Here is a 15,805-nt window from a genome sequence, read left to right on the forward strand (position 1 = left end):
CTCCTCCTTTAACACGCTCCTGAAAACCAAACCTCTTTGACCAAGCTTTTGGTCACCTGTCTCAATATCTCCTTATGTGGCTCGGTGTCAAATTTTATTTGATAATCGCTGCTGTGAAGCGCCTTGAGACGTTTTACTACGTTATTTGTTATTTATATTAATGATTTGGATGAGAATTTAGGAGGCATGGTTAGTAAGTTTGCAGATGACACCAAGATTGGTGGCATTGTGGACAGTGAAGAAGGTTATCTGGGATTGCAACGGGATCTTGATAAATTGGGCCAGTGGGCCGATGAATGGCAGATGGAGTTTAATTTAGATAAATGTGAGGTGATGCATTTTGGTAGATCGAATCGGGCCAGGACCTACTCCGTTAATGGTAGGGGGTTGGGGAGAGTTATAGAACAAAGAGATCTAGGAGTACAGGTTCATAGCTCCTTGAAAGTGGAGTCACAGGTGGATAGGGTGGTGAAGAAGGCATTCGGCATGCTTGGTTTCATTGGTCAGAACATTGAATACAGGAGTTGGGATGTCTTGTTGAAGTTGTACAGGGCATTGGTGAGGCCACACTTGGAGTACTGTGTACAGTTCTGGTCACCCTATTATAGAAAGGATATTATTAAACTAGAAAGAGTGCAGAAAAGATTTACTAGGATGCTACCGGGACTTGATGGTTTGACTTATAGGGAGAAGTTAGACAGACTGGGACTTTTTTCCCTGGAGAGTAGGAGGTTAAGGGGTGATCTTATAGAAGTCTATAAAATAATGAGGGGCATAGATAAGGTAGATAGTCAAAATCTTTTCCCAAAGGTAGGGGAGTCTATAACGAGGGGGCATAGATTTAAGGTGAGAGGGGAGAGATACAAAAGGGTCCAGAGGGGCAATTTTTTCACTCAAAGGGTGGTGAGTGTCTGGAACGAGCTGCCAGAGGCAGTCGTAGAGGCGGGTACAATTTTGTCTTTTAAAAAGCATTTGGACAGTTACATGGGTAAGATGGGTATAGAGGGATATGGGCCAAGTGCAGGAAATTGGGACTAGCTTAGTGGTATAAACTGGGCAACATGGACATGTTGGGCCGAAGGGCCTGTTTCCATGTTGTAACTTCTATGATTCTATGAAAGGCGCAGTATAAATGCAAGTTATTGTTGTTGTCATTTTACAAGTCTAGGCTCCGCTGGGGGGCTCTGCCCGGCAATGGCACGTATCAGAAATTCGGCTAAGCAGTGCTTATTCATTTACAGGGTCAGAACAACATGTTCAGTGCACACCCGAATTTCTGTTCTGTGCTCCTGGCTGGCAGGGCTCCTCACTAGGAGTGCAAACTCACAAAATTGCCCCTAAGTCCCAAGTGGGCTAACACCTGGAGGTTTACTTCATGGGGCGCAGTGTCACCAACTGTTGGAACATATGTGAGTGGCACAAGGTCGATTTCCCAGATGCTGCTGAATCCCTGACTCCAGCTGTGGGACTTTTTACTACGTTAAAGGCGCTATATAAATGCATGTTGTTGTTTTTGTTGCTGTGGTTGAGGTCAGTCATGGGCAAGAGAAATGTTGGAATGGAGACATCTTGAACATTGTTTTGTGACATCTGAAATTGGTTCAGTGTCACTTTGGGCTGGTTCAGCCTGTAATGACCATTCCAACTAGCCAAGATGGTTTAATTTTTATCTGTTCGCGGGATGTGAACGATACCAGCATTTATTGCCCAATAAAGATGGTGGGCTTTCTTCTTCAACCGCTGCAGTCTGTGTGGTGATAGTGTTTGCACAATGGCGTTAAGTAGGGAAATTCAGGATTTTGACCCAGTGATGATGAAGGAGTAGCGGTGTATGTCCGTGGCAGGATGGTGTGTGTGATTTGGAGGTGATAGTGTTCCCATGGCATTGCTGCTCTTGGGAAGTGCTGTCAAAGTAACCTTGGTGAGTTGGTGCAGTGCTGTAGACAGTACATATTGCAACCACTGGTGATGGAGGAGATAGAGGAGATAGATATTGAGTCCTGTGGCAGAGGCTCCACTCAAGTAGACTGCTCTGTCCTGGATTGCGTTGAGCATTTATGAATGTTTTGTAGCTGCACCCATCTAGACGGGTGATGAGTATTCCATCGCACTCCTGATTTGAGCCGTTTACGTGGTGGAGAGCTCAGCAGGTAAGCCACTCGTCGCAGAATTCCCAGACCCTGTTCTGTTGTAGCTACTGGTTGGTCCCATCAAGCTTCTAGTTAATGGTGTCCCCCAGGGTTTTGATGGTGGGGAACTCAGTGCTGTTAGTGCCATTGAAGTTCAGGGGGGAGGGGACACTAATGTAATTTGTGAGGATGACTATGTCGTGCCATTTCTTGACTAGTTGGTGGGATGGCTCTTCCAATGCGGCGAGGGGGAACTTTGTAGGATTGATGGTTCTGTTTTGTAGTGGTTGTTTGGCTTGCTAGGCCATCTCAGAAGGCACTGAAAGTCAACTGGACTCACATGTGGGCAAGACTGGGTAGGACTAGCATGTTCTATTCCCAGAACATGACTGGCGATAATCCGACAGCTTTAATGGTCATGTTAGGCCATTAATTACCAGATTTATAGGTATTAAATTTTACAAATTGCCATGGTGGATTTTAAGCTCACGACCTCTGGCTTGCTAGTCCCACATCATAACTAATAAGCTACAGTACTGCATATTAAGTAATATTTATAAAATATAGTATTGCCGTGCGAGTCTATTTTGAGTGAGAGTGAGAAATTCCATCTCTGAGATTGGTTTCCATAGTTACACGTGAAATGGTGCTGCATATTTAGCTTTTATTTGGCAAGGCTTTTAGTAATAGTTTGATCTCAGGCAGGGATTTACGAGCTGCAGTTGAAATGAAGCACTGGTGATCTGGCATGTCTGTGTGAGTAGGAGTGCCTTGAGGCTGTCTCAGTGGATACAACAAAGGCTATGGGCCCTGACAACATCCCAGCTGTAGTGCTGAAGACTTGTGCTTCAGAACTCGCCGCGCCTCTAGCCAAACTGTTCCAGTACAGCTACAACACTGGCATCTACCCGACAATGTGGAAAATTGCCCAGGTATGTCCTGTCCACAAAAAGCAGGACAAATCCGATCCGGCCAATTACCGCCCCATCAGTCTACTCTCAATCATCAGCAAAGTGATGGAAGGTGTCGTCGACAGTGCTATCAAGCAGCACTTACTCACCAATAACCTGCTCACCGATGCTCAGTTTGGGTTCCGCCAGGACCACTCGGCACCAGACCTCATTACAGCCTTGGTCCAAACATCAAAAAAGCTGAATTCCAGAGGTGAGGTGAGAGTGACTGCCCTTGACATCAAGGCAGCATTTGACCGAGTGTGGCACCAAGGAGCCCTAGTAAAATTGAAGTCAATGGGAATCAGGGGGAAAACTCTCCAGTGGCTGGAGTCATACCTAGCACAAAGGAAGATGGTAGTGGTTGTTGGTGGCCAATCATCTCAGCCCCAGGACATTGCTACAGGAGTTCCTCAGGGCAGTGTCCCAGGTCCAACCATCTTCAGCAGCTTCATCAATGACCTTCCCTCCATCATAAGGTCAGAAATGGGGATGTTCGCTGATGATTGCACAGTGTTCAGTTCCATTCGCAACCCCTCAGATAATGAAGCAGTCCGTGCCCACATGCAGCAAGACCTGGACAACATCCAGGCTTGGGCCGATAAGTGGCAAGTAACATTCGTGCCAGACAAGTGCCAAGCAAAGACCATCTCCAACAAGAGAGAATCTAACCTCCCCTTGACATTCAACGGCATTACCATCGCCGAATCCCCTACCATCAACATCCTGGAGGTCACCATTGACTAGAAACTTAACTGGACCAGCCACATAAGTACTGTGGCTACAAGAGCAGGTCAGAGGCTGGGTATTCTGCGGCGAATGACTCACCTCCTGACTTCCCAAAGTCTTTCCACCATCTACAAGGCACAAGTCAGGAGTGTGATGGAATACTCTCCACTTGCCTGGATGAGTGCAGCTCCAACAACACTCAAGAAGCTCGACACCATCCAGGACAAAGCAGCCCGCTTGATTGGCACCCCATCCACCACCCTAAGCATTCACTCCCTTCACCACCGGCGCACTGTGGCTGCAGTGTGTACCATCCACAGGATGCACTGCAGCAACTCGCCAAGGTTTCTTCGCCAGCACCTCCCAAACCCACGACCTCTACCACCTAGAAGGACAAGAGCAGCAGGCACATGGGAACAACACCACCTGCACGTTCTCCTCCAAGTCACACACCATCCCGACTTGGAAATATATCGCCGTTCCTTCATCGTCGCTGGTTCAAAATCCTGGAACTCCCTTCCTAACAGCACTGTGGAAGAACCTTCACCACACGGACTGCAGCGCTTCAAGAAGGCAGCTCACCACCACGTTCTCAAGGGCAATTAGGGATGGGCAATAAATGACGGCCTCGCCAGCGACGCGCACATCCCATAAACGAATAAAAAAAAAATACATGCCTAGTATCAGGTACTGTGCATGTGTGCTGCTGCCCTCGATTTAAACCCTCCTGGCCCAGCAAGAATGGTGGCTCAGTGGGTAGCATTCTCGCCTCTGCGTCAGAAAGTTATGGGTTTACGTCTCACTCCCAAGACTTGAGCATAAAATTTACGCTGACACTCCCAGTGCAGTACTAAGGGAGTGCTGCACTGTCGGAGATACTGTCTTTTGTATAAGACGTTAAACCAAGATCCCGTCTTCCCTCTCAGGCAGAGGTAAAAGATCCTGTGGCACGATTTTGAAGACGAGCAGGGGAGTTCTTCCCGGTGTCCTGGGCCAATATTTATCCCTCATCCAACATAACTGAAAAAAAACAGATTATCTGGTCATTATCACATTGCTGTTTGTAGGATCTTGCTGTGCGCAAATTGGCTGCCGCGTTTCCTACATTACAACAGTGACCACACTTCAAAACTATTCCATTGGCTGTAAAGTACTTTGGGACGTCCTGAGGTCATGCAGGAAGATGTGATTCAGATTCAAGGCGTTGTGCTACCACAAGTGTTCCAGTGGATTAGTCCGTTAATCCACCATGGTTCGGAGAAGTAGGAGGCAGGACTGATCTCCCTCTGCTCCCAGATCTTGATTAACGGGAATCACTGAGTAGAAGGACGTTATCTCCCCAGAGGGATGAAAGGTAAATTGAAGGGCATGTCACCTCCTGCACACCTAGGACCTCGTTCCAAATTGGCACTGGCAGGAGTCTGGAACACTTGCCTGTACACTTGGCCTTTTCTTAGTCAAACCATAAGGAGATACTGGGCTGCCCATGTGTCATTAAACAAACAAAAAAACCCCAGGTAGTTTTGTCCAGGTAGTAATTCTTCACACGTGAGTGAATGTTTTCAGGCTATTCAACCGTACGAGCTTACACAGCTGAGCTTGATACTATCCTCATCTGAAATACACACAGGTGCAGTTTGCAGTTGGATAGTAACCAGGAGCAGGAAACCTCCCGAGCCGAGGAATGCTGAGGGCCAATTGCAACATTCTAAATGCCATTCCAGCTAAGGCCTTCCACATCAGCACAGACCAGGGACTCTCCTGAGCTGCATGGCTCAGTTTTACGCTGGGCATTTGGGGAAACTGGGAGGAGATGTTTTAATGACTTGTTCCTTCTCTTGAATTGAAAGTTCTCCACACCCCCCACTTCTCCTACCCCCCCACTTCTCCTACCCCCCACTTCTCCTACCCCCCCACTTCTCCTACCCCCCACTTCTCCTACCCCCCACTTCTCCTCCCCCCACTTCTCCTACGCCCCCACTTCTCCTCCCCCCACTTCTCCTACGCCCCCACTTCTCCTCCCCCCACTTCTCCTACGCCCCCACTTCTCCTACCCCCCCACTTCTCCTGCCCCCCACTTCTCCTACCCCCACTTCTCCTACGCCCCCACTTCTCCTCCCCCCACTTCTCCTACGCCCCCACTTCTCCTCCCCCCACTTCTCCTACGCCCCCACTTCTCCTACCCCCCCCACTTCTCCTACGCCCCCACTTCTCCTACCCCCCCACTTCTCCTACCCCCCACTTCTCCTACCCCCCCACTTCTCCTACCCCCCACTTCTCCTACCCCCCCACTTCTCCTACCCCCCACTTCTCCTACCCCCCACTTCTCCTACCCCCCACTTCTCCTACGCCCCACTTCTCCTACGCCCCCACTTCTCCTACCCCCACTTCTCCTACCCCCCACTTCTCCTACGCCCCCACTTCTCCTCCCCCCACTTCTCCTACGCCCCCACTTCTCCTACCCCCCACTTCTCCTACGCCCCCACTTCTCCTCCCCCCACTTCTCCTACGCCCCCACTTCTCCTCCCCCCAATTCTCCTCCCCCCACTTCTCCTACCCCCCCACTTCTCCTACCCCCCACTTCTCCTACCCCCCCACTACTCCTACCCCCCCACTTCTCCTACCCCCCACTTCTCCTACCCCCCACTTCTCCTAAGCCCCCACTTCTCCTCCCCCCACTTCTCCTCCCCCCACTTCTCCTCCCCCCACTTCTCCTACCCCCCACTTCTCCTCCCCCCACTTCTCCTACCCCCCACTTCTCCTACCCCCCCACTTCTCCTCCCCCCACTTCTCCTACCCCCCACTTCTCCTCCCCCCACTTCTCCTCCCCCCACTTCTCCTCCCCCCACTTCTCCTACCCCCCACTTCTCCTCCCCCCACTTCTCCTACGCCCCCACTTCTCCTCCCCCCACTTCTCCTCCCCCCACTTCTCCTCCCCCCACTTCTCCTCCCCCCACTTCTCCTACCCCCCACTTCTCCTACCCCCCCACTTCTCCTACGCCCCCACTTCTCCTCCCCCCACTTCTCCTCCCCCCACTTCTCCTCCCCCCACTTCTCCTACGCCCCCACTTCTCCTCCCCCCACTTCTCCTCCCCCCACTTCTCCTCCCCCCACTTCTCCTACCCCCCACTTCTCCTGCCCCCACTTCTCCAACCCCCCACTTCTCCTACCCCCCACTTCTCCTGCCCCCACTTCTCCAACCCCCCACTTCTCCTACGCCCCCACTTCTCCTGCCCCCCACTTCTCCTACCCCCCCACTTCTCCTACGCCCCCACTTCTCCTACCCCCACTTCTCCTACGCCCCCACTTCTCCTAACCCCACTTCTCCTACCCCCCACTTCTCCTACCCCCACTTCTCCTACCCCCCCACTACTCCTACCCCCCCACTTCTCCTACCCCCACTTCTCCTACCCCCCACTTCTCCTCCCCCCACTTCTCCTACCCCCCACTTCTCCTACCCCCCACTTCTCCTACCCCCCACTTCTCCTACCCCCCACTTCTCCTCCGCCCACTTCTCCTACCCCCCACTTCTCCTACGCCCCCACTTCTCCTCCCCCCACTTCTCCTACCCCCCACTTCTCCTACGCCCCCACTTCTCCTCCCCCCACTTCTCCTACCCCCCACTTCTCCTACCCCCCCACTTCTCCTCCCCCCACTTCTCCTACGCCCCACTTCTCCTACCCCCCACTTCTCCTACCCCCCCACTTCTCCTCCCCCCACTTCTCCTGCCCCCCACTTCTCCTACCCCCCACTTCTCCTACCCCCCCACTTCTCCTCCCCCCACTTCTCCTGCCCCCCACTTCTCCTACCCCCCACTTCTCCTACCCCCCACTTCTCCTCCCCCCACTTCTCCTACCCCCCACTTCTCCTACGCCCCACTTCTCCTCCCCCCACTTCTCCTACCCCCCACTTCTCCTACGCCCCCACTTCTCCTCCCCCCACTTCTCCTACCCCCCACTTCTCCTACGCCCCCACTTCTCCTCCCCCCACTTCTCCTACCCCCCACTTCTCCTACCCCCCCACTTCCCCCACTTCTCCTCCCCCACTTCTCCTACCCCCCACTTCTCCTACCCCCCCACTTCTCCTCCCCCCACTTCTCCTACGCCCCACTTCTCCTACCCCCACTTCTCCTACCCCCCACTTCTCCTCCCCCCACTTCTCCTGCCCCCCACTTCTCCTACCCCCACTTCTCCTACCCCCCCACTTCTCCTCCCCCCACTTCTCCTGCCCCCCACTTCTCCTCCCCCATTCTCTCCTACGCCCACTTCTCCTACCCCCCACTTCTCCTACCCCCCCACTCTCCTCCCCCACTTCTCCTACCCCCCACTTCTCCTACGCCCCACTTCTCCTCCCCCACTTCTCTACCCCCCACTTCTCCTACGCACCCCACTTCTCCTCCCCCCACTTCTCCTACGCCCCACTTCTCCTACCCCCCACTTCTCCTACCCCCCACTTCTCCTACCCCCCACTTCTCCTACCCCCCACTTCTCCTGCCCCCACTTCTCCTACCCCCCTTCTCTACCCCCACTTCTCCTACCCCCCACTTCTCCTACCCCCACTTCTCCTACACCCCACTTCTCCTCCCCCCACTTCTCCTACCCCACTTCTCCTCCCCCCCACTTCTCCTACCCCCACTTCTCCTGCCCCCCACTTCTCCTACCCCACTTCTCCTACCCCAACTTCTCCTACCCCCCCACTTCTCCTACCCCCACTTCTCCTGCCCCCCACTTCTCCTACCCCAACTTCTCCTACACCCCACTTCTCCTCCCCCCACTTCTCCTCCCCCCACTTCTCCTCCCCCCCACTTCTCCTACCCCCCCATTTCTCCTACCCCCACTTCTCCCTCCCCCACTTCTCTCCCCCACTTCTCCTGCCCCCCACTTCTCCTACCCCCACTCTCCTACCCCCACTTCTCCTCCCCCACTTCTCCTACCCCCCACTTCTCCTACCCCCTCCCCCCCACTACTCCTACCCCCCCACTTCTCCTCCCCCCACTTCTCCTCCCCCACTACTCCTACCCCCCACTTCTCCTCCCCCCACTTCTCCTCCCCCCACTTCTCCTCCCCCCACTTCTCCTCCCCCCACTTCTCCTACCCCCACTTCTCCTCCCCACTTCTCCTACCCCCACTTCTCCTCCCCCACTTCTCCTACCCCCACTTCTCCTCCCCCCACTTCTCCTCCCCCCACTTTTCCTACCCCCCACTTCTCCTACCCCCCACTTCTCCTACCCCCCCACATTTCCTACCCCCCACTTCTCCGACCCCCACTTCTCCGACCCCCCCACTTCTCCTACCCCCCACTTCTCCTACCCCCCCACATTTCCTACCCCCACTTCTCCGACCCCCACTTCTCCTACCCCCCCACTTCTCCTGCCCCCCCACTTCTCCTACCCCCCCACTTCTCCTACCCCCCACTTCACCTACCCCCCACTTTTCCTACCCCCCACTTCTCCAACCCCCCACTTCTCCTGCCCCCCACTTCTCCTGCCCCCACTTCTCCTACCCCCACTTTTCCTGACCCCCACTTCTCCTGCCCCCCACTTCTCCTACCCCCACTTCTCCTGCCCCCCACTTCTCCTACCCCCCACATTTCCTACCCCCCACATTTCCTACCCCCACTTTCCTGCCCCCCACTTTTCCTGACCCCCACTTCTCCTACCCCCCACTTCTCCTACCCCCCACATTTCCTACCCCCCACTTCTCCTACGCCCCCACTTCTCCTCCCCCCACTTCTCCTACGCCCCCACTTCTCCTACCCCCCACTTCTCCTACCCCCACTTCTCCTACGCCCCCACTTCTCCTCCCCCACTTCTCCTACCCCACTTCTCCTACGCCCCCACTTCTCCTACCCCCCACTTCTCCTACCCCACTTCTCTTACGCCCCCACTTCTCCTACACCCACTTCTCCTCCCCCCACTTTTCTACCCCCCACTATTTCCTGCCCCCACTTCTCCTACCCCCCACTTTTCCTGCCCCCCACTTTTCCTACCCCCCACTTCTCCTGCCCCCCACTTCTCCTACCCCCCACTTCTCTACCCCCCACTTCTCCTGCCCCCACTTCTCCTGCCCCCCACTTCTCCTGCCCCCACTTCTCCTACCCCCACTTCTCCTGCCCCCCACTTCTCGTACCCCCCACTTCTCCTACCCCCCACTTCTCCTCCCCCCACTTCTCCTACCCCCCACTTCTCCTATCCCCACTTCTCTTACGCCCCCACTTCTCCTCCCCCCACTTCTCCTACGCCCCCACTTCTCCTCCCCCCACTTCTCCTACCCCCCACTACTCCTACCCCCCCCATTTCTCCTACCCCCACTTCTCCTGCCCCCCACTTCTCCTCCCCCCACTTCTCCTACCCCCCCACTACTCCTACCCCCCCCACTTCTCCTACCCCCCACTTCTCCTCCCCCACTTCTCCTACCCCCCACTTCTCCTGCCCCCACTTCTCCTGCCCCCCACTTCTCCTGCCCCCCACTTCTCCTGCCCCCCACTTCTCCTACCCCCCACTTCTCCTACCCCCCCACTTCTCCTGCCCCACTTCTCCTACCCCCCCACATTTCCTACCCCCCACTTCTCTGACCCCCCCACTTCTCCTACCCCCCCACTTCTCCTGCCCCCACTTCTCCTAACCCCCCCATTTCCTACCCCCCACTTCTCCGACCCCACTTCTCCTGCCCCCCACTTTGTCCTGACCCCCACTTCTCCTACCCCCCACTTCTCCTACCCCCCACTTTTCCTACCCCACTTCTCCAACCCCCCACTTCTCCTGCCCCCACTTCTCCTACCCCCACTTCTCCTACCCCCCCCCACTTCTCCTACCCCCCACTTCTCCTACCCCCCCACATTTCCTACCCCCACTTCTCCGACCCCCACTTCTCCTACCCCCCCACTTCTCCTGCCCCCCCACTTCTCCTACCCCCCCACTTCTCCTACCCCCCCACTTCACCTACCCCCCACTTTTCTACCCCCCACTTCTCCAACCCCCCACTTCTCCTGCCCCCCACTTCTCCTGCCCCCCACTTCTCCTACCCCCCACTTTTCCTGACCCCCACTTCTCCTGCCCCCACTTCTCCTACCCCCCACTTCTCCTGCCCCCCACTTCTCCTACCCCCCACATTTCCTACCCCCCACATTTCCTACCCCCCACTTTTCCTGCCCCCCACTTTTCCTGCCCCCCACTTCTCCTACCCCCCACATTTCCTGCCCCCCACTTTTCCTACCCCCCACTTTTCCTGCCCCCCACTTTTCCTGACCCCCACTTCTCCTGCCCCCACTTCTCCTACCCCCCACTTCTCCTGCCCCCCACTTCTCCTACCCCCACATTTCCTACCCCCACATTTCCTACCCCCCACTTTTCCTGCCCCCACTTTTCCTACCCCCCACTTCTCCTACCCCCCACATTCCTACCCCCCACTTCTCCTACGCCCCCACTTCTCCTCCCCCCACTTCTCCTACGCCCCCACTTCTCCTACCCCCCACTTCTCCTACCCCCCACTTCTCCTACGCCCCCACTTCTCCTCCCCCACTTCTCCTACCCCCACTTCTCCTACGCCCCCACTTCTCCTACCCCCCACTTCTCCTACCCCCACTTCTCTTACGCCCCCACTTCTCCTACCCCCACTTCTCCTCCCCCCACTTTTCCTACCCCCCACTTTTCCTGCCCCCCACTTCTCCTACCCCCCACTTTTCCCCCCACTTTTCCTACCCCCCACTTCTCCTGCCCCCCACTTCTCCTACCCCCCACTTCTCCTACCCCCCACTTCTCCTGCCCCCCACTTCTCCTGCCCCCCACTTCTCCTGCCCCCCACTTCTCCTACCCCCCACTTCTCCTGCCCCCCACTTCTCGTACCCCCCACTTCTCCTACCCCCCACTTCTCCTCCCCCCACTTCTCCTACCCCCCACTTCTCCTATCCCCACTTCTCTTACGCCCCCACTTCTCCTCCCCCCACTTCTCCTACGCCCCCACTTCTCCTCCCCCCACTTCTCCTACCCCCCCACTACTCCTACCCCCCCATTTCTCCTACCCCCCACTTCTCCTGCCCCCCACTTCTCCTACCCCCCACTTCTCCTACCCCCCCACTACTCCTACCCCCCCACTACTCCTACCCCCCACTTCTCCTCCCCCCACTTCTCCTACCCCCCACTTCTCCTGCCCCCACTTCTCCTGCCCCCCACTTCTCCTGCCCCCCACTTCTCCTACCCCCCACTTCTCCTACCCCCCCACTTCTCCTGCCCCCACTTCTCCTACCCCCCCACATTTCCTACCCCCCACTTCTCTGACCCCCCACTTCTCCTACCCCCCCACTTCTCCTGCCCCCACTTCTCCTAACCCCCCCATTTCCTACCCCCCACTTCTCCGACCCCCACTTCTCCTGCCCCCCGCTTTTCCTGCCCCCCACTTCTCCTACCCCCCACTTCTCCTACCCCCCACTTTTCCTACCCCCCACTTCTCCAACCCCCCACTTCTCCTGCCCCCCACTTCTCCTACCCCCCACTTCTCCTACCCCCCCCCACTTCTCCTACCCCCCACTTTTCCTGACCCCCACTTCTCCTACCCCCCACTTCTCCTACCCCCCACTTCTCCTACCCCCCCCCACTTCTCCTACCCCCCACTTTTCCTGACCCCCACTTCTCCTACCCCCCACTTCTCCTACCCCCCACTTCTCCTACCCCCCACACTTCCTACCCCCCACTTTTCCTGCCGCCCACTTTTCCTGACCCCCACTTCTCCTACCCCCCACTTCTCCTACCCCCCACTTCTCCTACCCCCCCCCACTTCTCCTACCCCCCACTTTTCCTGACCCCCACTTCTCCTACCCCCCACTTCTCCTACCCCCCACTTCTCCTACCCCCCACACTTCCTACCCCCCACTTTTCCTGCTGCCCACTTCTCCTGCCCCCCACATTTCCTACCCCCCACATTTCCTACCCCCCACTTTTCCTGCCCCCCACTTTTCCTGCCCCCCACTTCTCCTACCCCCCACTTTTCCTGCCCCCCACTTCTCCTGCCCCCCACTTCTCCTACCCCCCACATTTCCTACCCCCCACATTTCTACCCCCCACTTTTCCTGCCCCCCACATTTCCTACCCCCCACTTTTCCTACCCCCCACTTTTCCTGCCCCCCACTTCTCCTGCCCCCCACTTCTCCTACCCCCCACATTTCCTACCCCCCACATTTCCTACCCCCCACATTTCCTACCCCCCACATTTCCTACCCCCCACTTTTCCTGCCCCCCACATTTCCTACCCCCCACTTTTCCTACCCCCACACTTTTCCTGCCCCCCACTTTTCCTGCCCCCCACTTTTCCTACCCCCCACTTCTCCTACCCCCCACTTTTCCTGCCCCCCACTTCTCCAACCCCCCCACTTCTCCTGCCCCCACTTCTCCTACCCCCCACTTCTCCTGCCCCCCACTTCTCCTACCCCCCACTTCTCCTGCCCCCCACTTCTCCTACCCCCCACTTCTCCTACCCCCCACTTCTCCTGCCCCCCACTTCTCCTGCCCCCCACTTCTCCTACCCCCCACTTCTCCTACCCCCCACTTCTCCTGCCCCCCACTTCTCCTACCCCCCACTTCTCCTACCCCCCACTTCTCCTGCCCCCCACTTCTCCTGCCCCCCACTTCTCCTGCCCCCCACTTCTCCTGCCCCCCACTTCTCCTGCCCCCCACTTCTCCTACCCCCCACTTCTCCTACCCCCACCACTTTTCCTGCCCCCCACTTCTCCTACCCCCCCAATTCTCCTGCCCCCACTTTTCCTGCCCCCCACTTCTCCTGCCCCCCACTTCTCCTGCCCCCCACTTCTCCTACCCCCCACTTCTCCTGCCCCCCACTTCTCCTACCCCCCACTTCTCCTACCCCCCACTTCTCCTACCCCCCACTTCTCCTGCCCCCCACTTCTCCTACCCCCCACTTCTCCTACCCCCACTTCTCCTACCCCCCACTTTTCCTACCCCCCACTTCTCCTGCCCCCCACTTCTCCTACCCCCCACTTCTCCTACCCCCACTTCTCCTACCCCCCACTTTTCCTACCCCCCACTTCTCCTACCCCCCACTTTTCCTACCCCCCACTTTTCCTACCCCCCACTTTTCCTACCCCCCACTTTTCCTACCCCCCACTTTTCCTACCCCCCCCCCCCCACACTTCTTCTACCCCCCACCCTCCACAGCCTCTATCCTGGTTGGAATTAAACCCATTTTGGCTGGGTTCAGGCGTTAAATGAATAGGATATATTCCCTTGGATAGTGACTTAAAGGAAGGAAGGATGAAATTCATCATACAATAACTGAGGGGCAGTCAGTAAGGATTGTATTTCCCAAGAGTAAGGGGTTTGTTTCAGAGCTGAAAGTCTGCAATCTAACCTATTGAAAATCTTTTATATAGGACGCTACATGTACATCGAGGCCTCTCATATGAGGCATGGATACAATGCACGTTTGCTGTCCTGGCATCTGCGAGGATTCACTGGTCACCATTGTCTGATGTTCTTCTACCATATGTATGGAATCGGAACTGGGTCGCTAAATGTTTACTTAAAGAAGAAGGATGCTCAAGAAACTCTCATTTGGAAAAGAAGAGGAGAGCAGAGTATATCTTGGCTGAAAGCCTCCATAGAATACCAGAGTGAGCAAAGCCATCAGGTTAGTTGGCATTAAAATGCCAATGGGCATACAAGCCCATCACCTCTGAACCTGGGTTTGAATCCAGCCCAGTTCGATGAAGGATTGCAATGTGAAACTAGTTTGGCCAGTTCCTTCCGGTCATGTGCCCACAATACAAAGCTTGACCTAATTTAGCGTTAAATTGGTGATCTCAGTTAGAGAGGCCACAGGATGGCCAGTTATGGAAGTGGGGAAACTGTCACACTGGTGATGTTCTTCTGAGATTGGTGGTTAAGGCACATTGTTGGAGCCAAGTACAGTGAGCTTCTCTCTGCATTTAACCATGCCCTGCCTAACGTGGGAGTGTTTAATAACTCTTAGAGTGTCCAAAATGGAAAGTGTTCCATTTTCCAGCATCAGTGAGCAGAAAAATCACAACTATATGATATTTCACTTTTAGTAATTCGGGCATTGTTCTTCCCATCATTGATTCTACAGCAGCCAAAACCAAACAAAGGCTCCTGTTTCACATTTTCCAATATATGAATAGACTATTACATTCCAGAATGTTCCTTAGCTAGAAACCACACTACTGGTAACAATCAGAGCGGGAAGTGCTGACTCAGGGTATACATGGTCATCTGTACTTTAGATAAAAGGAGACCAAAGTGATCCCTTTTCATTTGTTTTGATGCGTTTTTTTTTAATCTTGCACAACAAATCATCTTGGTAGTAAATGATGTTCTGTTGATGCTGCTGGATTTTGTTTTGATTAAGCTGAAACAAATGGTTTTTATTATTGCTATTTCCTAGTTGAGGCAGAATTATTGGCAGTGTTCTGCTATACAGCTACAAGCTGGAATCAGGTCCTGCACAGCTCGTTTCCCTCAAAATCCTTTGAGAGATTAGAAGAGGAGAAGAGAATTTCATCTCATTGGTTTGGCTAGAATTGGATAGCTGATTCATGGAGTGAAAGCACTAACTGATACTCACTCCCCCAACAAAAAGCTAGAATAACTAGAGTATAGTTTAGAAAACTGAGACAGTATGAGAAAAAGAAAGATTGCCCTTGGGTACGTCTTTATTTAAAGTTTGCATCTTTCCTTTGTAAACTCCCCCATACCATGTCCAATTCTCCTGCCAAGAGTGTGGACAAGCATTTCTCTTGAGCTGGCCATTAAGTCCACTAGAGTGGCATGCATTAGGAAGGAACATAGGAACAGGAGGAGGCCATTCTTCAGCCCATCGAGCCTGTTCCGCCATTCAGTTAGATCATGGCCGATCTGTATCTTAACTCCGTCGACCTGCCTAGGTTCCATAACCCTTAATACCTTTACCTAACAAAAATCTATCAATCTTAGTTTTGACATTTTCAATTGACCCCCAGCCTCAACAGCGC

General features: G+C 55.0%; 1 protein-coding gene across 2 annotated transcripts in view; it reads left to right on the forward strand.

Annotated features, from left to right (window-relative positions):
• mamdc2a (MAM domain containing 2a) overlaps positions 1 to 15,805 on the forward strand; it is a 95,996-nt gene that overhangs the window by 64,198 nt on the left and 15,993 nt on the right. The window contains exon 12 of one of the 2 annotated variants that reach the window (XM_067982268.1): positions 14,189 to 14,320. In XM_067982268.1, the coding sequence (XP_067838369.1) occupies positions 14,189 to 14,221 (33 nt within the window). In that variant the 3' untranslated portion in view covers positions 14,222 to 14,320. Of the gene's footprint in view, positions 1 to 14,188; positions 14,446 to 15,805 lie in introns of those variants that run through there. The other variant, XM_067982267.1, reaches the window with a different exon arrangement.

This window comes from Heptranchias perlo, chromosome 4 (assembly GCF_035084215.1).
Source record: "Heptranchias perlo isolate sHepPer1 chromosome 4, sHepPer1.hap1, whole genome shotgun sequence".
Taxonomy (NCBI): domain Eukaryota; kingdom Metazoa; phylum Chordata; class Chondrichthyes; order Hexanchiformes; family Hexanchidae; genus Heptranchias; species Heptranchias perlo.